At 37.1% G+C, this 27,264-nt stretch overlaps 1 protein-coding gene across 11 annotated transcripts in view; it reads left to right on the forward strand.

Moving 5' to 3' along the window:
* kcnt1b (potassium sodium-activated channel subfamily T member 1b) overlaps positions 1–27,264 on the forward strand; it is a 57,704-nt gene that overhangs the window by 19,511 nt on the left and 10,929 nt on the right. For 9 of the 11 annotated variants that reach the window (XR_008906458.1, XR_008906459.1, XR_008906457.1 and 6 more), the window contains 23 exons: positions 8,193–8,272; positions 8,564–8,666; positions 9,645–9,737; positions 9,841–9,889; positions 10,822–10,881; positions 11,545–11,619; positions 12,078–12,161; positions 13,077–13,171; positions 13,904–14,084; positions 14,910–15,074; positions 15,158–15,294; positions 18,102–18,165; positions 18,410–18,518; positions 18,951–19,059; positions 20,840–20,989; positions 21,604–21,839; positions 23,436–23,649; positions 24,422–24,527; positions 24,931–25,103; positions 25,887–25,958; positions 26,132–26,266; positions 26,341–26,452; positions 26,741–26,842. Coding sequence is in view for 8 of the 11 variants with exons in the window: in XM_056745409.1 (XP_056601387.1) it covers positions 8,193–8,272; positions 8,564–8,666; positions 9,645–9,737; positions 9,841–9,889; positions 10,822–10,881; positions 11,545–11,619; positions 12,078–12,161; positions 13,077–13,171; positions 13,904–14,084; positions 14,910–15,074; positions 15,158–15,294; positions 18,102–18,165; positions 18,410–18,518; positions 18,951–19,059; positions 20,840–20,989; positions 21,604–21,839; positions 23,436–23,649; positions 24,422–24,527; positions 24,931–25,103; positions 25,887–25,958; positions 26,132–26,266; positions 26,341–26,452; positions 26,741–26,842 (2,704 nt within the window). In the remaining 3 variants the exon portion in view is untranslated. Of the gene's footprint in view, positions 1–2,240; positions 2,280–8,192; positions 8,273–8,563; positions 8,667–9,644; positions 9,738–9,840; positions 9,890–10,821; positions 10,882–11,544; positions 11,620–12,077; positions 12,162–13,076; positions 13,172–13,903; positions 14,085–14,909; positions 15,075–15,157; positions 15,295–18,101; positions 18,166–18,409; positions 18,519–18,950; positions 19,060–20,839; positions 20,990–21,603; positions 21,840–23,435; positions 23,650–24,421; positions 24,528–24,930; positions 25,104–25,886; positions 25,959–26,131; positions 26,267–26,340; positions 26,453–26,740; positions 26,843–27,264 lie in introns of all 11 variants that reach the window. The other 2 variants (XM_056745408.1, XM_056745413.1) reach the window with 1 other exon arrangement.

Raw genomic sequence — 27,264 nt, forward strand, 5'->3', positions numbered from 1 at the left:
ATTAGCCAGACTTAGGGCCTTGCGCATGCATCTATATAATATTATATGATATTATATTGTATTATATTATATTATATTGGTGTATGTAGGTGTCGGTTGCTTAATTTGGAAATGTTATTCTTTTGTTTACTGTAATAGAAATTATGCAAAGACTTTATATCATCAGATGTCTAATAGTAACCATTTATGACACTTCAGGGCAAAGTGTCAGACTTGTTTTTATCTTGACCTGTTCTGTAGGGATTTATAAACACACTTCAAATTTGAGTGTGATTTTGATGATCACTTAAAGGGTTTTGCAAAAGAATATTTTCATATCTGGCAAGACTTAGTACATGTGTGTTAGGATAGGGATGGAGATTGTCCTTTCACTTCGTAGGATATAGTATAATCATTACACAATTCTCCAAGTTGTGCTGTGTGGATGATTCCTACACATTTATCTAATTCACAAATATTTGAATAGCTTTACTTTGATGGATAGTTTAGAGATAGTATCTCTCTAAAGCAGATTTTTTTGAGTATGTAAATGGGAGCAGTTCCCTGTGGAATCGAGTGGGTGTTTAAGGTCCAAAGTTCTGACACTTGTTTGGCAGACGCAACTGCAAAAGACTTTTTTGCTTATTATTTGGTGTCAGTTGTAGAGATGCATTTTGCTAATTTACTGTCAGCTACTTCCAGAACGGACCTTACAGCCCATTTTAATAAATTAACAATACATTTGTCAATGATATCTGAACTGGTACGTGGTGATATCGTTGAGCTCATGATGATGGTTCCAAACGATAAACAATAATTATACTGTCTTGTTTCATCTAGAAATGACAAAAAACGTTTATTTGTTTGATTTTTATATTTATTATTGTTGTCATACAGTATGTGTACTTTAGTTAGATCTAAATATCTAGCATATTGCTGCTGTGTTTTGTGTCAAATACTGAAAAGGATTTGAAAGGCTTCCTCCAAACTAAAGCTTAACTTCCACTTTCGATTATTGTCTCTGGCTTGTGTAATGAATAATGCATAGTCCCAAATTAAATGGACTTCAGTTTTTAGTGATTTGTTACATTGCACTGAATGAAAATCTAATGTAAGAGACAGTTGTGAGCTGAAGAAGGGAAATCGATTAGTTCAATATTGTGCCATTCAATATTGTGCCATAAGCTTCATAGTTAAGTATATGTAAGATCAAATATAGTTTTATATTTTAGCAAAATACAAAATAGCGGTCCTCTTTGACGTGGTGAATGAAGAAGAAAGACCTTTTAAAACATATTCTCTACACAAAGCATTCTTTTGGGATTTGCAGTCATTTGAGGTTATGGACTCCTGCCTCGGACTATCAACATAAATTCCCGTCCAGCTAAATTGATCTGAAACAGTGTATTGCTTGTGCTGAGTCAGTGTTCACTCACAATCCTGAATCCTGAGGAGAAATATTACAGCTCTTCACACACAGAGAGAATATATAATGCAATCCAGTCAATATTAAGTCCGTAAATTCTGAGAGAATATGCAGTTCATACAGTGCCTTGACATGTCGCCCGGTCCAATCGCTCTGCGCAGAGCCGCTTCAAGTCCAAGTCGGTGGTTTCATTTGCGCGTTGTTTGCGAGACAGGATGTTCTGCAAAACGTTGAGAACAGGGCACAACAGGAAGATGGTTGAATGCATGTGTGTGTGATGCTTTCGAAATTCTTGGTAAAACTCCAAATAGAACAAAGCGACTTCAACTTCATGAAATGAAACAGGCGCATTGAAAGGTCAAACTGTGCATGTTGGGTAAAATATCATACATTGCTAAACACAGCAATATTCTTTTACATCAATCATCATCATCACCTTCTATTTATGTTCTTTGGGTTGTTCGTGAAAATGCTGTAACCACCCAGGTTTCATGCGGTTGACACGATAATTCACCTTCGATCATTATGTCAGTGGTGGCCACACAGAGCAAACCTGCGTTTTCTGTGGTTTGCATCTATGCTGTGCCTTTAGGTCTTTTGCTCTGCCAAGTGCACTAAATGTAGTACACTTGAAAGTGCCAAGCCAAAGATATTGTGACTGAAATGCACCGTGCTTTGCTTAACCGACATTTGACGAATGCACATCTACTGTACAGCTTGTCAAATAAGGTCAATATTTTCCAGTGTTTTGTACGTGAATGTAATTTACATATTGTGACCTTTCTTAAAGATTGTCTCTCTTCCCTGTTATGTCACCTGTGTCTGCTCCGTACAGGTACACAGAGGAGTACAGTATGGATTCCACCAATGCGCAGTAAGTTTGTGGCATCTATCCAGCCTTCCCTGACCTCTGAGGACTGACGGCTTTAATTCACAGCGGGTCGTTTATGACTCGTCATTACAGCATTTATAAGACTGTTAGTTGGCTGCCATTAGGTTGATAAAACAGTGCTGTCGCTTCACACGTGAGAGATGGCAGGCATGTAAAATCTTACATACAAATAGGTTGTTCTGGTAGTTTTCTGAGCTTGATCCAAGCAGACATAACATTCGTACAATATACATTACGTTCCATGGGAGGGAGAGGTGTGATCTTGTGAAGGTATGATGTAAGCCGGGCTACTGTGTTCTGGTTTTGATTAATACATTGGGGATCTGACCAGGAGTGAGCTGTAGACGTCTTGGATCAAACTAGGATCTTAATAGCTTCCCTTGTGAGAAACAATGAGTTGTTCTGCAGGAGAATTGTGCTGGTCTAATCTAATCGAGCTTATATAATTTACAGTAGTGAGCGATATTTTCGATGATATTAACCCGGGATTTGAATTTACAGTGTGAATTTTCACAAAGTGAAGGTCCAGTGCAGTTCTTTAAAGCACATTTTGCTCTGTAACAAATCTCCAGCCTCTAAATGTCACTCTTGAAGCAGTCACTCATGACTTTCTCTTTGCCAGTGTCAAGTTTTAGACCGGAGACAGAATGGATGTGACGGCACAGCTCTTCGGAGATTCTTATTGATATTTCGGAGACATTGTGTGAGAAACGCCAGCGTTTAGAGGGAGAGAGAATGATAACATTATTTAAAATCTTCATGGTTTTCTTTCTTACTTATCAAACGTTATTTGCATTTCTGCATTAAGTCATTGATATCAAAGCTGATAACTTTACTGAGATTTGCTTTTCTGAGAGACTAAATGAAAAAGAGAGGAAAAAGGCAAATATATGTATTTTCCCTATAGAGGGTATGGATTGACGTCACTTTCCCAAGTGAACAACCCCTTGAATTGACACGCCCCCTTGAATGCAGGACACGTTTCCTTGAGTGGCAGCTTTCAAAAAGGGATTAAAAGAAACCTTGACTGAAACACGCAATTATTTGCTGAAATTAGAAGCAGTTGGACACGATTGTGGTCCTCACGACTATCAACCAAACCAGGTGTCGTTGAACACATATATGTTGCGCAGAATTGCATTTCCTGATATTGTAAGCAGTCACTTTGCTGTGTTTTGCCACTCAAGGTAGCTTGTTCTGGCGTGTTCACGTGGGAAAGTAATGTCACGTTCATACTCTCTATTTGTCGAGTTTCCAACATGTGACCTGCCAAAATGGTTCCAAAATGAACCAGTTTTTAAAAATGTCAAAAAATTTGATTTATTGTATGGCATTCCAATTAATATCAATTAAACTGCAGTTGGTTTGTTTTGATTTAAACCATAATAATAAAAAATACAGGTAACTAACACAATAAAACACAATAAAAACATGATAACACAATTTCAAAAACAGTATAATCTCGTTTTGGAACCAAACTCTTCATATTCAGCCGCAGATTAAATTATAAGATTTCACATTTCCTGTAATCAGCATTTTAGATGTATTCAATTTATATAGTGCTTTTCACAATGTGCATTGTTCCAAAGCAGCTTTACAGGTGAAAAAAATATCAGGAAAAGCAGAAAATCACAGAAAAGGTAAAACACAACAGTGCATGGTTTATTGGAAACAAGCGTGATCATTCTAATAAAGCAAGAATTTTATGAACTTTTAAGCTTATCTAATATCTAATATCAGCAGTCTCCCGGTGAGGAAGCCAAAACGGCCCTGTGACGAACCCAAACTCCTATGATAAATAAATGGTGATAAAAAACAGTCTTAGCCCAGCCGGGAGGGCCAGGTTCTCTCTGACTTGTTATTGCTGCACTCAGTGACTTTGATTTAAAGTTTCTGAGTAAATGTTTATGAATTACAGGGAGAGCTTATAAGTAGTGATTTAGGAAGTTTCATTTGTTGAAACTGTTTAGGGTCTTTTTTGTGACCGATATCAGACAACAGAGGTATGTAATAAGCATGGGAAAAAATAATGGCATAATGCAGTTCAGCTATAACTTCAGACTGCTGTCATGTGATGTAAGTTTAGCATTAATGTGACAAGAAGTAGTCCGTCTTTGCTCCTGGTCGGCGATGTATTGTGTCCATTCCAGTCCAGCGTCTGTTGAATTACAACAAAATTAAACCTCAGAAGTGACAAAGTCATCCAACAGCAATGTGAAAGACTGACAACATGACAACACACATGAAATCAAGGTCGTCATATACTTTGTCTAAATACATGTACAAATATTATTGTTGTATTGTTTAAAAGTGAATATGAACGTGTTTTCTATGCAGTATTTAAGGTCTGAAAAAATACAGAGCATCGTTTCTGTTATTTTGACCTGTTTCTCCAGTTTTCCTTTTCTGCAAATAAATGCAGAATCAATATTTTTATTTGAAATATGGGATGAAAATTGTTTCAAGACATGTTGTAATAGAATAACAAGATACATTTCATCAAATATGTATTATTGCATTATTTATTTTGGGGATTGTGAGCTGGTTGTATTTTAACACCTACAATGTGCATGTGTCTTGAATTACAAAAGAATGTTTGCTTCTGTTGTTTCATGTAACGTTAAGGCAATGTTTCTCAAATGTTTTCTGCAACTCCCCACTTTGGAGGTAGGGAAGGGTTCCTAGCACCAGCTGTCCCCAACAAATTGGCAAACTCTAGGTCTACTGTCTATCTTGGTTCTGTCTGCTGGTGCCGAATTTCCAGTTTTCTTTTCATTCACAAACTCATCCTTCGCTAACTTTTATACCCGCTACCGCCTACCTCCTCTCAAAATTAAAAAAAATGTTCTGCTTCCATTAACATTCCGACATGCAATCGTTCTCGATGGCTACTATAGTTCTACGTGACATTTTCTTCACATTTTGATGTTGCCATAAGTAAGACTTACATTTAAATGCGCCGTTGTTTTGTTTTGAGTGTATGGTCAATAAATAAAGGAATTAATAGAAGAGCAAAACTTAAGTTATTGAAGATCGCAAAAAACATCTTGAATCGCACAATTATCTGCCTCAAAGGAGGACTGTAATCCTGCCGTATACAAAAATTAATGCATTGATTTTATTTAAAGCCTGTGCAAAAGCCGTTCCAACTTTTCTGTTTTCCCATCCGAATGCTCTATGAAGTGGGCTGACATGAGCACACAGGCAGTAGTGGCTGCATACACTATAAATAGAGCTCACAGTATTCATCTGTTGGAACGCTAGCGTACGTGGGTGGGATTGAGGTTTGTGTGAGGCTGTTCTAATCAAAGGATAAGGATTTTTACAGAGACTTAGAACTTTCAGCTCGGCTGTTATTGACCGGCCATATTGTTACGTGTTGGCACGAAGTCTGGGTGAAATGGATTTCCCTGCAATTATCATTTCAACCTTTTTCAATGTGAGAAACAGTTTGACAGTCAAGCAGAGCAATTATATCTGACACAGAGGAGGCTCGCGGACACGAAGTTTCGAGAGCACGTATGTGCGCGTTTGGTTGCCATAGGTGTGTATGTAGGCGTGAATCTGCCGTGGCGCAAATCCAAACATCAGAAAATGAAAATAAATTCAGTCTGGGACTAATTACAAAATTGGACTGAATCATTTTTCTTTTGGCAAAACTGTACTCGTCCCTATACAATTATTATACATTTGTCATCTGTCAGAAACTTCAAGGGAGACAATGCAGGGAGAACCCAATTGCAGGCAGGACTCCGGGATGACGGTGTTAACAGATAATTTATTATTAAACAAAAGAACACTACAAAACAGGCAAAACAAAACCCACAATGGGGAAAACAAGACTGGATAATATTAAACTCAAAACAAGGACACTGACTCACTAGACTAGAAAATAAACACTGGATACAAACACTAAACTAACACTTACTTTCACAAGGGGAACAGGAACAAGGTAACAAGAACTTCATGAACAGGTACACAGGTACAGTACACAGGTACAGTACACAGGTACAGTACACAGGTACAGTACACAGGTACAGTACACAGGTACAGTACACAGGTACAGTACACAGGTACAGTACACAGGTACAGTACACAGGTACAGCAAACAAGTACAATGCACGAGCACAGGACATAGAAACATGAGGACTCTTTATGGGGAACAAACACGATAATTAATAGGGACCAGGTGACACATATCAAACACTAAGGGAAGGCTAACGAGACTGAAAGGGCAGGGACACACACACGAGACTCGGGGAGAGTATTGAAAGCCACAAGGTCAAAACGTCTCTCCCCACATGAAACAGAGGATCCTGAATTATGACATCATCGCTGCCAATTTTATAGACATCACCATGGAGACAGGGCAAGTGATGCAGGAAACAATAGCTTTTCTCTAGTATACTCTCTCTCTCTCTGTTGGATACGGGGGTTTAATTGCTGGCTGGGATGCACGTTATGTCTCGCACTAAATGTAAAGCACTTTCTGCCGTAAGTATGATGCTTTGTACACAAAGAGCAATGAAACTCCAGATAATGACTAGACCCCAATGATTTCAAAGGAAATTATAAGTGTTATTGTCAAAGGCATACATTATTCATGTTTTATGATCTAATCTTTTTTATTACTGTGAAATGGGCAGAACTGAAATAATCAGAAGCAAGGCCTGAAAAGCAAGCTTGAATCTCCCAAACTCTGTCAGGGTTATATATTATAAAACATTTTGGATCAAGAAAATGAAGTCTCTTAAGTGTTTATCACCAAAATAAAAATACTTTCATCATTTATTCATCCTCATGCTACTCCAACCCTGTATGACTTTGTTCTGAAGAACACAAAAGAAGACATTTTGAAACATGTTGGTTACCAGAGATCATTGGTCACCATTGACATTGTATGAACACAGAACCACTGAGACAATTCTCAGAATATCTTCTTTAATGTTAAGTGTAAGAAAAGAGTCATATATATGTTTTATTAGATTGTGATTAATTTAGATTTTGATTACCACCAAAATTACCACAATTTTTTTATTATTTGTTAATAATGTTGAGCATCACGTGATTATTAGTCATTTAACAGCTATGTGCGGGTGTGACTGCAGATTTTGTGTTTGCACTGAATTCATTTGAGTATGACAAATGTTGCAGTGTGTTTATATTATACAGAAATTCAAATGTGGCAGCAGCAGAAATGGCTTTAAGTGTAGCATATACTCACAGATAAGAAACGAAGGTCTATCCAGAGTTCATCCGAGGCATCACCGTTAATGTCCCCTGTCAGATGTCTCGATAGATTTGAAACACTCTCTTGAGTTTTAAGATCGAGCTGGGAGTTGAGGAACATTTTAGCTCTAAACTCAGATCACCTGCTTAAAGTTTTACATGCTTCGGGTAAAATTATAACACCAGAGATATGAGGTGTGAAGATGTTTTACACTGATCAGCTGTGGACCAGCGAAGGCCCGTCACAAGAGTTCACAGACATTATGATGAGCGCTGAATCAGACGCTTGTAAGATTAAAATCTGAATCAAGTGGCAGGATGCAATTATTATAAAAAGCACTATGGGTTTGATTTGTGTGTATCTGCATTATTTCTGTGATATCTGACAGGTCAAAAGTGCCAATTTATAACGAAGCACTTTTAAGATCAATAGTGCAAACATATACAATATGTGCAATATGATGTATACTGTATATTAGATGATGCAATTTCTTGATAATAGAAAGAAAGTCAATCAAGTCCTTGTAAAATTGGCCAAAGAAAAATGATTTCATATTGATGTGTCTTTAAGTGTAAATAAACTTTCCAAATATCATCTGCGACATTAACTACACTGTACAGAACTTTATACATTTTATTGAGCATTGTTTATATCTCTTTCCGCAGGGTCCATGTGGAATTTTACGTCAATGAGAACAAATTCAAGGAGAGATTGAAGCTTTTCTTCATCAAAAACCAAAGGTCAAGTAAGTAAAACCATTTAACCTTCTATACAACTTACAACCACAATGGACCAACTAAGAAAAATCCATTATTGGTACATACACTACACTCAAGATTTTTATGGCTCATGTGCACATGGAAAAGCATTGCTTATCACATATTAAAGCATTGCAACAGCTCACATTTTGTGAAACGCTTGTTTGTATTTACAGTATAATAAGAGGTTTACAGGTTTTTCCTGACCACTGAATTATGTCTAATGCATTTTCCTTTCAGATTTTCTAGGAAAATCCATTTAATTGAATGTATTGCAGGTCTCCGAATCCGCCTCTTCAACCTTTCGCTGAAGCTGTTAACATGCCTCCTCTATATCATCAGAGTCTCACTGGATGACCCAACTACACTCACATGTGCACGGTGAGCAAAACCCAGTTCGAGCCGTAGTTGCTTGTGTTAATGCATGGTGACCACAAATGACCCATGGTTTTGCTAGCCGTATATGGACAAACAACTGGTTTTCAATCTGCCATTGTTACTACACTTTTACTATAGTAAAACCATTGTGAAGTTGCAGTTCTGTAATTACTTGTAAGCAGTTTTTGAAAATCAGGGCACAGATGAAATGCATTGCCGGTAAAATATTAGTTGTCATTTTATTTTGACAAGGAATCAGTTCTTGTTACTAAAAAAATCACATTGTGCCGGCGGCATAGGAACTGCAGGGTGTAATGCATCTATTATGCTTGAATCAAACTCGCTGAGAACGGATCCTGACACGCATCATTTTGTATTATAGTGCCGTATGTGGGCCGAGACAAATCATTTAGAACGGTGAAATCGCTCACAGTAACACTCGACCACAATATCTCACAAGAGATGAATCACGCGACGATGTCATCACTTCCATTCGTCTCTACGTTACTACTCATTTGCATAAAGTTGAACTTTTTCAACTGTTTTGGCCTTACTCTTGTAAACAAAATGTTTCACTTCTGGCCCAATTACTTGTTAAGGACAGAATAGTATGAATGAGAGATTGGACAACAACAGCAGCCGCAGCGCACCAAAGCAAAGACCATTACCGAATATATCCCACAAGCATACCTCAGATTGCTCAAGAGCGTCTCTCGGGACCCAGACACTCAAAGAAGATTCGATCTGAAGTGTCCATTAGAGTCGCTCTCAATACCAGCCACGAAAAGCATTCAGGGACAATGAAACAGTGTGTGTGTGTGATGTGTTCTAGTGTGGAAGCTAAAAGCGAGAGAGACACGACTAACAACAATCAAACTATAAAAGTGGTCTCATGGTGACATCCGTGCCAGAGCCAGGCGCGCTGATGTCCTTTTACTTTTGAATGTTCTGTACTAACTGTCTCTGTTATCATAACTTTAGGAAACACTGCACAAACATCACAGACCCCCTGTGCAGCAAATCATGTGCCAACTACACATCAAACCTGAGCGCAGACCCCACGCAAATCAACTGGTATCTTTGACATACTGATTCATCACATGAATATGGTTTATAACGCTCATTTTCTCTTCCACATGCTTTTCTCTATATTGATGTTGAATGTTGTTTCATATAGGGAGTTAATATTCTGGGTGAACAGAAGAGTTCCTGTATGGGCGATACAGGTAGATTTCTTGACAAAAGAAAAGGTTAAAGCCTCCATTTAGAGGCGAACAGATTTTATGGTCTGCTGTTTTCAGAGACAGGTTTTAAGTTTTGCAATAAACCTTTATTCTCTACACTATAAAAAGTAGGAATGTGAAAAAATTACTTATTTTGGTGCAACCTATAACCTGTAGTCAGGTTGGTTTAGGCAAAAGACATCACATTTGAATAGAGAACTTAAATTAAACCATTGATAACATGAAGCACATATTTAGGGCCTTAAATCAATCATTTTAACTGTTGCTGTTAAAGGGATGGTTCACCCCAAAATGAAAACGATGTCTTCATTTACTCACTCTCTTGTCAAGCCTGCGTGACTTTCTTTGCATGGCACAAAAATATATTTTGAAGAATGTTTGTAATCAAAAACCATTGGTCCCCTTCTACTTCTATTATATGGACACAAAACCAATGCAAGTCAATGGGGATCAATGGTTTTATTTTACCAACATTTTTCTAAATATTTTCTTCTGAGGTATGCAGAAGAAAAAACCCATACAGGTTTGAAATGACTAGAGAGTGAGCGAATGGTGTAAACCCCTTTTTTAATATCCAAAATCATTACAACCGGCAATAACCTTATGCTATTGTAAAAAAATAGGTGAAAAGGTTTTTAAGTAGATGAAAATTCTTGCTAAACTTGCTGCAAAACAAAAAGCTCAGACATCGCTTTAAAAAGTGTTTACATTCATCCCTGAAGGTTTCCTACTTCATATTAATCTTGAAAGTTAAGAAGAAGGGAATAAAGTTGAGACGTGACACAAAACTTAAGATGTACTTTATATTTCTGACTGTGTTGAGAACCTGACAGGATTTAAATTGATATTGTGAAAGTTTAATACTCTTCCATTCATCGAACAGGTTTTGATTTTATGTTTTATTCTCTGCGCAGGTGACAGTGGCCTTAATCAGCTTTATGCAAGCGATGCTTCTGGTGTATCTCAGTTACAAGGTAACAACATTATTATTGAAATGAAATCTGAACTTGAATATTATTAAAGACTGAATTTTCAGTTTGCGTTATTATTCTGTATACACAAAACAGTATATACTACATGTACTGTATATTATGCAGTACACACTATATCCACTCATCCATCTATAAATCTATTATAGCTTTATAATGTTTAGCTTCCTCTCATATGCTTGTAGAAATCTCAAAGGGGTAGTTAACGCAAAATCAATTCTTTCATCGTTTATTCACCTCATGTTGTTCAAAAGCTGTACATGACTTTATCTTCAGTGGAAAGAAAAAGGAGATCTTTTGAGAAATGTCTCTGTGGTTGTGTGGCCGCAGAATGGAAGTCATTGGGGCTGACGTTGTTTGGTTACCAACATTCTTGAAAATATCTTCTTTTGTGTTCTGCAGAAGAAAGAAACTCATACAAGTTTGGATGACATGAGGGTGAATAAATCATGAGAGAAGTTTCATTGTTTTGGGTGAACCTTTCTCTTTAAGTGCATGACTATTCCAATGTTTCACACTTCCTTTTTATATCCAAAGTATTGCATTTCTACATAATGGCGATATTTATAGCACAGTTGAGATACCGAGTCAATATTTAACTTATATCACGAGATGAAACAGATGACAGTGCTTTATTTTCATTCCTAGGGGAACATTTGGGAGCAGATTTTCCAAATCTCCTTCATCATCGAGATGATCAATACTGTGCCATTTATTATCACAGTAAGTGAACATTACAGAAGCACATTGGCGGATTCTGTTGTTCATTATCCATTATTGATGGTAATTGTTGAGTACTGTTGAGAGTGATCGTATTTATACGAGTAGCCATTGACATTTGAAAGGCACTTCTGAGATCCCGGGATTATCACACAAATGTAACAGTTAGTCAAGTGATGCCAGCAATCGGTCTAAGTGGGAAGTGGAGGTTTAATTACTTCTGTGCCCGTGAAACTTCAAATGCAAACGCTATGAAGGTGGTTCATAACACTTGACAAATGAGCCTTTCTGTTAGAAAGTTCTCTCATGTATTCTAGTCAGTCATTCTTGCAAAACAGTGATTTTGTTAAAAACCCTCACGGTTGGAGAAAATATGCTTTCCTAAGATGTTTATTTCTACAGAGCAGATGGAGAACGGAGATATAATGATGCTTTGCTCTGAATATCTTGTTTCTTTGCAGATATTTTGGCCTCCACTGAGAAACATATTTGTTCCTGTGTTCCTTAACTGTTGGCTTGCCAAATCAGCACTTGAAAACATGATTGTAAGTGTTTATCGGATTTATTTTATGAACTCAGACTGCAGGATAATTAGGGCAATGAAATATCGGTATAGAAAGCATTAAAGCACTGTATATTGAGTAAATGTACTATATTACATACTGAGCATTGAGCATTTCTATATTATCTTCTGTAAAAATAAATGATGTACTATGTTTTCAATTTACAGTCATAATAGTTATAAAACGTAGTCATCAAAATAAGAATAAGAAAAAATTCAAAAAGCAGTCAAATAAAAAACAATCAAATAACTTATTGACTTTATTTATCATGTTACTCACATTTAGTTGTGCAATTATTATAAATATTGATTTACATTTGTGTATATGTTGTTAAGGTTAGAGGAATAGAGTCATTTCATATTTAAATCAAACCAATGTTTTACAATAAAGTCAGTGAAGTAAAAAATTTGTTTTAGTTAAATGGCTTTCTTTCTTTCGCAGAACCTAAAATAAGTTATTTTGAAGAATGTTACATCAACTTGCATTATTTTCATGTCCAATAGGAGTGAATGGGGGCCAGTGCCATTCGTTTACCAACTTTCTTCAAAATATCTTCTTTTGTGTTCTGCGGATAGACAGGTTTAAAATAGGGTGAGAAAATCATGACAGAAATTTCATTTTTGGGTGAACTATCACTTTATGGAAGTTTTATATTAAGGTTTATTTACAGTGATTACTCCACATTGTATGCTTTACTCTACTCGGGTAGATGATACGGAATTTCGAAAACAAACTCTTAATACTGTATTATGTTATATTATAATATTTAAAATATAATAAGAAAGATCATCATTGTTTTTCTGAATCTTTGGCATAAGCGTGACCACATACGTTATTCTTGTTCTCGCCTTAGCACGTTCTCAGAGAAAGAAATGTATTGTCTCTGTTCCCCTCTAGAATGATCTCCACCGTGCCATTCAGCGCACACATTCAGCCATGTTTAACCAGGTCCTGGTTCTGATCTGTACGCTGCTGTGTCTGGTCTTCACCGGGTAAAGCTCTTTTATCTCTTTTACCTCTGACTGGCCTTTCAGCCTTGTACAGGATTTAATAAGAGAGATCGAAAGCTGTCTGAATCGGCTGAATTAACTCATCTTGGCTATGGGCATGTTCATTTAAGTGAGTCCAAAACAGGCCTGATACTAGGCTGGCTGGACTGGGGGCAATTGATTTTCTGGATGGGCAACCATTTTTTTTAGTAATGTAATCATAGCTCAATGCATAATTGTTGCATTTTTCTGTGATGAAAGTAACATAACATTATTTAATATATAATACAAACAATAAATATTTCATGTTTAATTGTTAATGGGGCATTATTTGGGGGTGGGGCAAAGGAAAGTCTGAGGGCCCCTCAGACCCAGGTGGGGGCTAAAGGAACCAGATTTGCGTTATAGCAGGTTTCCAAAATATTTTTTTTAAAGTATACAAAATAAGATAAAAGTACTAAGTAATGCTTGGAGATAATGCTGGCACTTTAAAAGAATTACCTCCTAGAGTAACTCATTGCCCTTATAGCACTTTTTTAACGTAGTTTAGGGCTGCAATGTGCGTGAAAGATCATAGGCATATATTTCCCAAATAACTGTGTTTCTCACAAGGCTATGGAATGCAATAAGCACCAAAAAATTGAAACGAAATTAGGGTAGAACAGGCTTTGAAATGTTTTTTTTTCTAATGGAAAATCACAATGTTTTCTGAAGTTGTTTCGTAACGCTCCGCAGGGCTTGTGGGATTCAGCACCTTGAGCGAGCGGGGAAGAGTCTCACGCTGTTTGACGCTTTATATTTCTGCATCGTCACTTTCTCCACTGTTGGTTATGGGGATGTTACGCCCAAAATCTGGCCGTCTCAGTTACTGGTGGTCATCATGATCTGTGTGGCGCTGGTGGTGCTGCCACTGCAGGTGTCTATTGAAACAATTACTACTGTATAGCTGAAATATCATTTACACATGTCGCTCATTTGTATAAACAATTCACTAACAGTAAGACGTTTATGTTCACTTACACATTTTAGAATGCTCTAATAGTAAAATCCTCTAAACTATGAAATACCTCAAATATAACTATATATGGGAATTGTGTTAATTAAAATAAATCAAAACGCATACAGTATATTTTTTGCATTTTAAAAGAAGCTTTGCCTAGAAATAGCATTTTATCAAGCAGTTTCTTGAGGTCTCCCCCTAATATGTTTTTAAACAGTATTGAAGGACTTTCCATCTATTCTGGCCCTTTTTCTGATAGTTTTTTATAATTATTCATAATCCCAAAACTTTTCTTAATATTAAAGATATAAAAGATGACCATTTTAGATTTGTAATCAAATATTATGTTGGCACAATTAAAACTAGTTTTAAACATTTAGGCATACTTCATTCATTCTTCATTTCGGCATACTTCATTACATTTCCATTCAAGTAGCCTAAATTTATGATCTGTAGTAGAGATTTTTTCACCGCATGAACACGTCTGGCCTATTTAGATTCCGGTCTAAATATTTTATATTTAATTGATATTAATATGTTTTTAATCACTAACAATTTTTTTATTTATTAACTATTACTGATTCATTGTGGAGCTCTACTTGTAGTTAAGTTTGGGCCACATAACTTTTGTTTATGTTGAAACGTTCTATAGCTATTATTAAGGACTTTTATTTTGTATGTCATCTTTTCAGATGGTTATATGAAACGTTATGTTAATATCTGTCCTGTATTGTACATCAGTTTGAGGAGCTGGCATATCTATGGATGGAGAGACAGAAGTCAGGTGGAAACTACAGCAGACATCGAGCTCAGACAGAGAAACATGTGGTTCTCTGCGTCACTTCTCTCAAAATAGACCTGCTTATGGATTTCCTCAATGAGTTCTATGCGCACCCGAGACTGCAGGTACACGGCATGGATTATCAGTGCCTATAATGTACTTGAGTATGTGATGGAGGTATCACAATCAATTCTGAAATGTCTTGCAGGATTATTATGTGGTTATACTCTGTCCCACTGAGATGGACATTCAGGTGCGGAGGATCCTGCAGATCCCGTTGTGGTCCCAAAGAGTGATCTACCTCCAGGGCTCTGCGCTGAAGGACCAGGACCTGATGAGAGCCAAGTATGTGTCTCATAATGCTTATCTTCTCTTTCTCTAATACATGTCTGGTGAAGCGAAACAAAACATTTGTGATTAAAAACGATTCATATTTATGAATTTACTTATTTAGTTACGTTAAGATGTGTACATAAAACATTGTGATGGACACAGAAATAGTACAACACAGGCCATGCAAATCTCATACTTCAGATCTCATTGGTTCTTGTGGTCATGTGACAACCAAAGCCCAATGGAACAGTTTTTTCACAGCAATGGCGGTTCATGGAGTCTCGCAATAGTTCCCGGAAGTTACTAGTCAAGCATGGAGCTGTGACTAAACAGACCAACTGAAGTAAACTTTGAACCCATTTAAAGACGAAAGGCATGAAATGAATGAAAAAAAAATGTGACTTCCGTTGGCAGAACTCTCTCTCTAAATGGCTCTGGTGACAACCAATTTTGCCATTTCCTTAAGTAGTCTCAGGGATTTTTTTTCGTTTATTCTGTTTACAAGAGACCGCATATGTAAATATGTGGGTGACATAAACTGTTCAATGTCATTTCATATAATGTGATGCTAGCAATGCCAATATCATAGGTTTAATATCCAGGAGGCATAAAAAACGATGTATACATCGAATGCCCTGTGAGTCACATTAGACTTGGTTTGATAGCATGCTGTGTGGTTTAGGTGATTAAATTAGCATATTTTGTTATGCTTTTCATGCATGTTTTTATAATTGAAGAGTGAAGGAACATCTGCTCTTAGCATGACTTTAAGGCGTGATGTCATTTCATGGTTTAAATATAACCAGTGGCATTGATCAGTGATTGTAATGCGAAATCTGGACTCGCTCCCAAATTCACAGAATTAGTCTGTGTGAAAATTTAGAGAGACAACCAACCAGCAAGTTCCACCACCAGAGCCAAACCTCGTGCTTACTTAAAACCCCATCTGTCACTTATTCAAATATGTCTTTCCTCTTGTAATGTAACTTTATTTGAAATCCCATGGTAATAAATCCATCAAATCTTACTATACCCACACGCATTCTGAATTTCTCCTAAAACATTTCTCAAATCTAGAATTGTGACGGGAAGGCTAGAATTTATATGAATTCATATGTGAATTGCACTTTCTATAAAAAGTAATTTTAAAGCTTGATGCACAATGCCAGAAGAATTAAGCATGTTCAGTTTTTCACCCACATTTGCTGTTCACAGCATATTTGAGCCTTGAAGGAATACATTATGAATAGGACAAGACATTCTAGAGGGCTGAAAGCAGAAATGGGATGCTTTTATTTTTTAAAGCCACTATTTAAAAGACAGACAGACAGATGGACAGATAAACAGACACATGGGTAGATATTTCTTTCTTCGATTCTTCAGTGTTGGTTTGTGTTTATGAAAACACGGCTCCTAATCCATCATATTTATTTCAAGGCCACTTTCTATTAGCATTTAAAGCATTTAAAATATAAACTTGTTTTATTCTACCGTTTTGCAGATAGTTTTGTAGTATTGTGTCTGTGGTATTGCTGCACTGTTAATATTATGGACGCAATGTGATTTATCACCTGTATATTTCGTCATTTTGAAATCACCTTGAAAGGCTCCTGCTAAATAAATATGTTTTTTATAGCAGAGCAATAAAGAAAGGTTTCTCTGAAAGCTCACATATTTAACAGCACAGGATGTACAATATATATTATAATACATTTTAAAAAACAAGTGTTCATGTGTTTATTTAATCATTTATACAGGAGATGATTCTGAGAAGTGGTTGTTTCTCTTTTACATATCACCACGGTAAAATGTATCATGTCTGACACCTTTAAGACCTTAATTTACATTTACAGCCACGGTAAAAATAGAGAGACAATTTAAAAATTATTTCAGTGATTCAGAATTGACTATTTCTAGGTGTGTTTTTTGGTAAAATTATATTTTTTGTTTCATTTTGTGAACATCTGACAGTATTTCTCCCAAGTTTCTATTTGCATTTATTTGTAGAAAATAAAAACTGGAGAAACAGCTCAAAATAACAGAGAAGATTTACTGTGTTAAAGGAGTAGTTCATCTTCAAAATGAAAGTTTTCATCATTTACTCACCCTCTTGTCATTTCAAACCTGTATGACTTTCTTTCTTCTGCAGAACACAAAAAAGTATATTTTGAAGAATGTAGTTAAAAGCCCCCCATTCACTTGCATTGGTTACCAAATAAATCAATGGGGGGCTGTGTTGTTGTGTTACCAACGTTTTTCAAAATATCTTCTTTTGTGTTCTGCTGAAGAAAGAAAGTGAGTCAGGTTGACAGGATGGCATGTAAATGACGACACAATTTTAATTTTGAAGGTGAACTACTCCTTTAACAATTAAGACACCAACTAGTCCCTATATTCTCTGACCATGATGCTGTGTGCTCAACTTGCACTGGGCATTCCTTGAACAGAAAAAAGAAAAGCTACAGAATGTTAATAGTAGCTGTCAGTGTCAGTGTTTGTTTATAACGCTATAATGTCGTCGAGGGGCAATAACTTTAATGAACATTTTCATAAAACATTTTGTTCCCTCTACGCTGGTTTGCCTTATCTTCTGGACCTTGGGTCAATACACCGTGAAATTGACCCTGACTATCGTCCATCTCGAAAACACTGCAGTAATGACCTGCCACCACGTAGGCCTACAGTACACACAGAAAACACACGTGCCCTCCTTCAGGAGAAGCTCGCTTGACAGTTTCAAACCTCAGGGCATCGCAGCAACGCAATAAGGTTTGCTGTTTGAGTGACACAGGTGTGTAATGATGTTGTGTGTCTTGTAGGATGGACGATGCAGAGGCGTGCTTCATACTCAGCAGCCGAAATGAAGTGGACCGCACGGCAGCTGTAAATACAAACACTATGCATTTTAAACTGATACAATATACGGTCGGCCTTGAACACACTGTAATTTGCTTTGAATTACTGATTTTGCCAGATCGCATCCATTTAAGTGCACTTATTCAGGCAGCAATATCCGCTTCATGAATATAAAAATATGCCGAACCTAATATGCAGTAGTATTAAAGGCTAGTTAAATGTTGAAGGTTATCATCATCAAATGAGAGAATGTTGTGTGTTCTTCTGAAAGGATCATCAGACCATTCTGAGAGCATGGGCTGTGAAGGACTTCGCGCCAAACTGTCCTCTGTATGTTCAGATTCTCAAACCCGAGAACAAATTCCACGTCAAATTTGCCGGTGAGTTTTTTTGTCACCCTGAGATTTACTGACGTAACGCATCTGTTTTTAGCAGCCTAGCCACAGATTTTGTTAAAGGGACAGTAACCCCAAAATAAAAATTCCTCCATTCTTTCCAAACCTGTACGAGTTTCTTTCTCCTGCAGAACACAAATGAGGATGTTGGTAACCAAACAACATTTGCCTCCATTGTACAGGCACAAAACCAATGAGACATTTCTCAAAATATCTTCTCTGGTGTTCCACATATAAATCAAAGTCATACAGGTTTTGTTCAACATAATGGTTAATAAATGATGGCGGACTTTCTATTTTTGGGTGAACTAAGCTGTTCTGAAAACAGTTTTAACCTTTGATTCTCAGGATAGGTGTTGTTCATTTTTGAGAGATCATCAATAGTCACATGGATCATTTGTGTGTTTTGTTTGTTAGATCATGTTGTGTGTGAAGAGGAGTTCAAGTATGCCATGCTGGCCCTGAACTGTGTGTGTCCTGCCACCTCTACACTGGTAACACTTCTGGTTCATACGTCTCGTGGACAGTGAGTACTTACAAACGTCTTTTGAGACCTCCCTAAATCAATTTGTGCATATTACGTATGAAGTCATGTCATGCGGGATATATTGGTGGTGTGTTGTGCATGAGTGTGTTTCCTGCAATGTGATTCATCTGCTTTATTTCAGAACAGAGTTCGGGTTAAAGACAAATCAATCTCTTTTTAATGCAGATTATGGGTTCCCTCTGTTTTCTTTCTGCGTTGTTGTGGAAGCATTTGCTCAAAGGTTATCTGCTTTCTGTTTTGACAAAGATTAATGGCTCTATTTATTTATATGTTCCATATGTCATTGATAAATAAGTACTTTACATCGGATTTCAGAGGAAAGATAAACATCCTGTGATAAATTGCATGAGACATACGGAACAGTCAATCACACATGAACGTTCAGGATAAGCCAATTGGAAACATAAAGCCCAGTTTAAACGAGTAGTTCACTCAAATGTGTTGAGTGTCAAATGTACTTCATGTCATCAAAATTAAACGCAAAAAATACCTTTATAATGTCGTTACTTTGGCTTTTTATTTATGATCTAAAATGTTGACTCTCCCAAAAAAGGAAAACATCCATTATCCAAATATCAGGATCCATTTCCATTTAGGCATTTGGCAAAGCGACTTACATTGCTGTATCCTATACATTTTAAATAGGTATATGCAATCCACTGGATCGAACCCACAACCTTGCATTGTTAACGCAATGCTCTTACCACTGAGCTACAGGGATCCATAATCCCAATGACTCCAGTGAGTTAATAAATGTCTTCTGAAGAGAAACGATGCATTTGTGAAGAAACGATTCATATTTTACACATATTTAGTAACAGATCAGTGCTCATTGTGTAAATATGGTGTCATGTCGATAACTTAGATTATCATTGATTCTTGCGAAACTGGTAATGAAACACTCATATGACAAGAAGTTATGAGGCATGCAACAACCAGTAAGATTAAAGCGGGCGTAACACACAGGATTTCTGCCAATGTCATATTAATCTTGAGTACCTATAGAGTAGTATTGCATACTTTGTATCTTCGAAGAGAATTTAGTTTGATCACATGTATAAAAGATAGATACAGCTGTACGATTACTCCCTAAATTCATACACCGTATACGGGGGGGAGGGGTAGGCTGAACCAAAGCACATTGTCTACAAAACACAGACATCAGTTTCACTCACCGCATGCGGTTCATGTCCACCATCTTTTAGTGCTGGGGCGGCTTCATATATTAGTTCAAACCATCTCCAAATCCAGCGTAATATCCACCGTACATATAAATACATATAAAACCCAAATACAGTGAACAAAAAAACACCTGAAATTCGCAAACATATACTCTCAAATTAATTCAAATTGTTTACAATATTTACACTTATTTTGTGCATTTTTGTGAATAGTAAAGGAGTGGCTGTGTGTAATAACTGTATAGTGTATATTATGTCAGCGTGTAAATACGTATGGATGTCAGACAATAACAAACATTTCTTTTGTAGTTTTCCGGCCATTTTTCAAACAATCAGTTGTTTTTTAAACCCATTAAAATATTTGTACACTTTTGTTTGGACACGATGTATACCACCTCCTGTGTTTTGAGTGGTCGGCTCAGAATTTCAGACATCGGACCCTGTATTCCTCACGGCCCACTTTAGATCACCTGAGCCATTTGTTATGTAATACTGGGTGTAATTGAGGCCTAACAAAAACATAGATATTTGATCTTTCTGCAAAATAATCCAACAATGACTTTTCTCTTATATTCTAGAGAAGGGCAGATGTCTCCAGAACAGTGGCAGAGAACTTACGGCCGTTGCTCGGGCAATGAAGTTTATCACATCCGCATGATGGACAGCAAGTTCTTTGGCGAATACGACGGGAAGAGCTTCACTTATGCCTCCTTCCATGCGCATAAAAAGTGAGCAATTGGAAAGCGTTGACTATCAATTTTATGACTCATTATAAGACTGAATGTGGTGTGTAAATCATTAGTTTATAATCCCATCCAAGGAAATATTTTAATTTTTACATTTTCAATCTTAAACTTTTTATAACCATATAAAAATGCAAAATGTGGCTTTTAATTTCGAATTTGCATATGTGCACAATGTACTGAATTAAATGCAGCATGTACATTCTTAAAAATAAAGGTGCTTCAAAAGGTGTCATTGTCTAAATTGTTCCATAAAGAACCATAAAAATCCAACCGTTCTGCTTCTTCTGATTATAAAAAGATAAAATTATTAAAAAGATAAAACTATTGACTAGATGCTTCTTTGTGGAACCAGAAATGATTCTCCCATGCATTCCTGTAAAGAACCTATTAAGCGCTTTTATTTTTAAGAGTGTACTTGTTGACCATTATAGTATGTATTGGTTCACTTTCTGACTTATTTTACCCACAGTAAATACATTTCTTGTTACATAAATTGCTAATACTGAAGTATAGATATCCCTTTCGTGACGTCCTCGACAACATCCTTCGGTCATGCCTTTCATATTTTTTTACTTAAAAAGTCGTGTTGTCTTTAGATACGGTGTGTGCTTAATCGGTACAAAGCGAGAAGACAACAAGAGCATCCTTCTGAACCCCGGTCCACGTCACATCATGTCTGCCACAGACACTTGTTACTACATCAACATCACTAAAGAAGAGAACTCGGCCTTTATCTTCAAACAGGAGGAGAAACACAGCAAAGGGATGTCGGCCACTGGCGTGTACGACGCGCCCTCACGTCTCCCGGTGCAAAGCATCATCGCAAGCATGGGTGAGGAGACAAGCAGTGTCTATTTGAAGTGTACTGGATAATGTATACATAAAGATAGATAAGAAAGACTAGATGCTGATTTCTTTACGCGGTGTAGTTGTGACCTTAAAGTGATAATTCAGCTGAAAATTAAAATTCTGTAATCATTTACTCACCTTTGAGTTGTTTCAATTCTGTTTACATTTATTTGTTCTGATGAACATAGAGAAATATATTTGGAAAAATGCAGATCTCAACACCCGTTGACCACCATAGTAGGAAAATTATTTTATCTTTTTTTTCTGTTGAACACAAAAGAAGACTATTTAAAGAATGTAGGACAGCAAACAGTTCTGGGGCACTTCTGACTGCCATTGTATTTTTCCTACTATGGGAGTCAATGGGGGGCAAAATCTGTCTGATTATAAGCATTCTTTTAAATATCTTTCTCTTTGTTCATCAGAACGAAGACATTTATACAGATTTGGAACAGCTCGAAGGCGAGTAAATAATTACAGAATTTTCATTTTTGGGTGAAGTATCCCTTTAAAAACTCAAAAATCTCAACACCCACCTTCTGTTATTTGGACAGACAGCCCGCACCCCCAAATCCATGGCATTGGTTGAGCCTGAAGTTGCTGTTCAATGTTACCTTAGGAATGTACTTAATTATAGTTCTATAGAAAAAAATCTATTTTAATAAAAGAAACCACACATCATGTTTCAAGTGTTGTTGGTTTTAAAGTAGCGCTGCCATATGGAGATTGTCTGCTTTTATCAACGCTGTTATAAGAACAAAGTATTTGCTTTTATCAAACTATTATATCACGCAAAAAGTCATGCTCATGATATACTCTATCTTTTATTGTTTCTCCTTTGTTGAAGTTGATCAGTCTACTTCATATGGTAAGTGTGAGCATGTGGTTTCCTTAGCGACAGAGCCACGGTTAAACTATAAGACATTGTCTGGCGATGTCGGTGTAAATGTTAACATTTACTGAAACATTCCTCTGTCACGTTCATTCCTGTTACTTTCAAGACCTCAAGGGTCGAGTCTCGTTTCCGGAGATGGACGATTTCTTTCCCAGTTTTGCTTGGAAACTGCACTTGCATGTATGAAAAGACCCCCTGGCTACTTTTTTGACATAAGGATCGTTTTTACACAATTTCCCTTGACATTTCGCAGAGGAACCAGATTTTGCGCATAACAGTAGAAATTCCCCAGTTTGATATTGAAACCATGCAGGGCTTAAAGATTTTAGTTGCCAAGCACTGATTTGAAATGTATGCAAATCAGTGTTTATTCATTATTTGGAGAAAATCAGGGTTGAGGTCAACTTCAGTCTTCCGTGATTAAACATTCACTTATACCGTATGTCTAAGTAGCTTTTCATTTTTTTCAGGTGGAAATTGACTGGAATTGACCTACATTCTGAATTCCGAAAAATTGGAAACTTTCTCAAAAATCTGCAATATTTCTTTGGCCATTTCCATTGCAACAGATAAATAACAGAAATAATAGCATTCAGATCTGGCAACGGTTCAAATTTGACCTTTTTTCTTCTGCCGGTAGACTTTAACTCAAAAGAACGATTTTTCATTTGTCCTGCGTTACAGGAACTGTGGCCATTGACCTGCAGAATCCAGACCCACCCGTTGACCGCAACAAGCTGGTGTTGCCCACAGAAAACGGAGCCGGGAGTCGCAGACCCAGCATCGCCCCCGTGCTGGAGATCGCTGACTCCTCTGCCATCCTCCCCTGTGACCTCCTCAGTGACCCCTCTGAAGATGAGACCAACCAATCAGATGAGGATGGAGCCCCGGCGTTAGAGTAAATTAGTATTTGACAATTAAATACGGAATCATTAAGAAGATTCATGTCTAAATGCACGATTCTGCTAGATTATGTCTTTCCCCGTCAACTGTACCTGCGTGATTATGACCTGGACTGAAAATAGCTGTGTGGTGGAATGGTCTGGATGGTTTGCCCCTGGGGGTGCTTTGACTTTCTTAATCGATCCGTCCTTTCACAGAAACACCCAGAAGTCTAGAAACCACACAGCAACACATATTGAACATCTTAGCAACACCCTAGCAACCAGCCACACCACCACAGCGAAAGCAGACACCACTAGAGTTAATTTGTGCTCACCTCTCTCACACACACACACACTATCGGTTTTCAGATATACGTTGTTAAAACAGCCAATGATCAGTTTGATCTACACATTATTTATCACATTGGGACCTAGAAATGTCCCCACAAGGTCAAAAATGACTGGAATTTTCTATCTTTGTTGGGACATTTGGTCCCCACGGTGTAAGGGGGGGGTGCAGCTGATATGGACTTTCCAGAATCAAAGAACATCATTTAGATTCCCTCACCCCAGGCGTCTGTTCTGTTCTTGTGTCTCTTTGCGCTTGCTGAGCCTTTGAACCTTTTTTCTGGTGTACAGAATGAATTTCAGGGCTCATAGTGCCCTCTTGTGATGTGTGCCATATAACATGCTCAATGAACAAGAGGTTGTCAGTTACTAAAGGGGTATTTATGTTGTATTTATTAGTTAGCTATTTCACATTGTGTTTATGCTTTTGTTTATAAGGTTTGTTAAAGGCTATCCACCCAACTCACCATACATTGGAAGCTCCCCAACACTTTGCCACCTTCTGCAACAAAAGGCACCGTTTTGTTGCCTGCGACTTGACAAGGTCAGTAATGTTGTGTCTTTTATTTCACCATGAAATACCGCCATGGATTTAAATAATATTTTATGTAAAACATTGTCCAAGAAACAAGCTGCAATCTGTAACTTTTGCCTCTCTACCGCCATCTCTGTTTGAATCATAGAAGTGCACGTTACTTTTGGGAAATTCAGATGAGATCAAACTGCCATTTCATACAAAATCTAACATGACAGCTTAATTTATAAATCATTGCTATACGCTTTGTTGTACCTTCACGCAACAGAAAAGATTACAGATTGCTGCTTTAATGGATTTCTGTGTAACATTTTCCTGTGAAGTCCATGTTTAAAAAATATATTCAAAGGCGATATCCCATTATTTAAATTTGCTTAAATATATCAAGAGTTTTATTTCCATTTTCATTCAGGGTTGTCGGCACAACAGTTTTGAGGACGCCAAGGCGTATGGCTTCAAGAACAAGTTGATCATCGTTTCTGCTGAAACAGCTGGAAACGGCCTGTACAACTTCATAGTGCCGCTGCGAGCCTATTACAGACCGAGGAAGGAGCTGAACCCCATCGTGCTGCTGCTGGATAATCCGTGAGCGAGCTGCCGCATTGCTTTTTCACAGCATGTTACTCTTTAGACCGATGGGTTTGTGAAGTCAGCTGTCAGGGTGATGATCTCCTACTTTCAAAGTAACAGTTCACCCCAAAATCTCTCATCATTTATTTACCCTCATTCAGTCCTAGATGTACTAGATGTAGATGACAAGTAGAGATTTTAAAGCTTTTTCTTATTGGTATTGATTCATTGTTATGATAGCATAATGTGCTTTTCTGGCACGTGAATGTTTTAAGTCTTGCTTAACTTGCGATATGTTGACATACAGCAAGGCTATTTTTGAAATCTTTGTTTGAATTTAGCTGAGATGGCATGAGGGTGAGTAAACAATGACTGGATTTTTATTTTTAGCTGAACTGTTTCTTCACCAGTCAGAATCATTCTTTAACTTTACAACTTCGAAGTATTTTCCGGCACATCTACATAAAAACATGTATTCTCTACTGTGTTGTCAGATGGACATAAACATTCACAGTGTGTGACGTGTTACATCTTGCGCTCAATTCTAACCTTTTCAGAATGTTAAAAGTGTTTTGTTCATTACGCAGAATTGTTTAAGCGATTGTCCTCACGCTGTTCTTTCTTCTCTCAGCGTTTCCATGGCAACTCTGAGATCTGTCAATAGCCATTTTACAATTACCTGCATTTGCGCAAGCTCTTATGACTAGGAATAAATGTTCGTAAGGTAGCTCTGCCAATGCCAAACCTTTAAAAAACGTGCATCTGTGGGTGGATTACTGCTCAAACGTCTCTTTCCAGGCCTGATAATCATTTTCTAGAGGCCATCTGCTGTTTCCCGATGGTGTACTACATGGCTGGTACCATTGACAAGTAAGTGTGTTGTACACGTCCAAATGTCTTGAAAATCAGTGATTTAGAATTGGAAATATTTTTTTAAAACAAACCATAATACTTATTGCATTAGTACTTTCACTAGACTGCATCTCAGCACATACGGTCATACATGTGTGAGACGATTCTGCGCCGTCTGTCTGTATTGTCAGTTTGGACAACCTGCTGCAGTCTGGCATCATCTACGCCGATAATCTGGTGGTGGTGGATAAAGAGAGCACAATGAGCGCAGAAGAAGACTACATGGCAGATGCTAAGACCATCGTGAACGTTCAGACCATGTTCAGGTACATCTCAACAGATTGATTTTCAAGCATTAGCTGATGTCAAATTCATACTTGACATCTCTGTCCTCTGATAGGTTGTTTCCCAGTCTCAGCATCATCACAGAGCTCACTCATCCGTCTAACATGAGATTCATGCAGTTCCGTGCCAAAGATTGCTACTCCCTGGCTCTCTCCAAACTTGAAAAGGTCTCCCATCTTCACCTTTCTTTTGTTTTAAAAGTAACCACTTAACCTGTTGCATAAACACAGTTTAAAACTTTTATATTTGATAACATTTATTATGACACGGTCCATTAAGAATCATAAATCGAGCCATGACGAGATAATTTAGTTGTGCAGGCTGCATGTTTCAGAAGACGGAAAATATTGAAACTATAATGCAGAATTATAAACTGCCAGATGGTTCTGTTTCAATTAACCAGCCGTGAACAGAGGCATCAATCTATGTTTGGTCTGTGTTCCCTTTGTTTCCAGATAGAGAGAGATAAGGGGTCTAATCTGGCATTCATGTTCCGCCTCCCGTTTGCTGCCGGCAGAGTGTTTAGTATCAGTATGCTGGATACTCTCCTATACCAAGTGAGTTTATAGATCACAGCCCATTTCTGGACATTCTGTACCGAGAAATGAAGAGAAGTCATGCGCCTCCTTGTGGCACTCTGATGTATGTGCACACACATAATTATAGAAATATATTCAGAAACACAACATTTTAAATGTTTTAACACCAAATAAACAATATAGCTTTTGATCTGTAATTTCATGAATACCTTTAAATGTATTATGCAAAATAAAAATGTGTAGTTTTGTATATATTATATATCAATAAGGATCATTAAAAAATAATGTAATATTTAATCAGAGAGATTTCTTTTCATTTTGAATTACAGTTTGAAGTTTGAACTGAAGTTTTTCCAGTATATGTTCATTTTAAATAAATATGTATATGTTAATTATAATTATTTTATTTTAAAATTATTTTTATTTTATTTTATTTATTT

Source organism: Triplophysa dalaica, chromosome 4, assembly GCF_015846415.1.
Source record: "Triplophysa dalaica isolate WHDGS20190420 chromosome 4, ASM1584641v1, whole genome shotgun sequence".
NCBI lineage: Eukaryota > Metazoa > Chordata > Actinopteri > Cypriniformes > Nemacheilidae > Triplophysa > Triplophysa dalaica.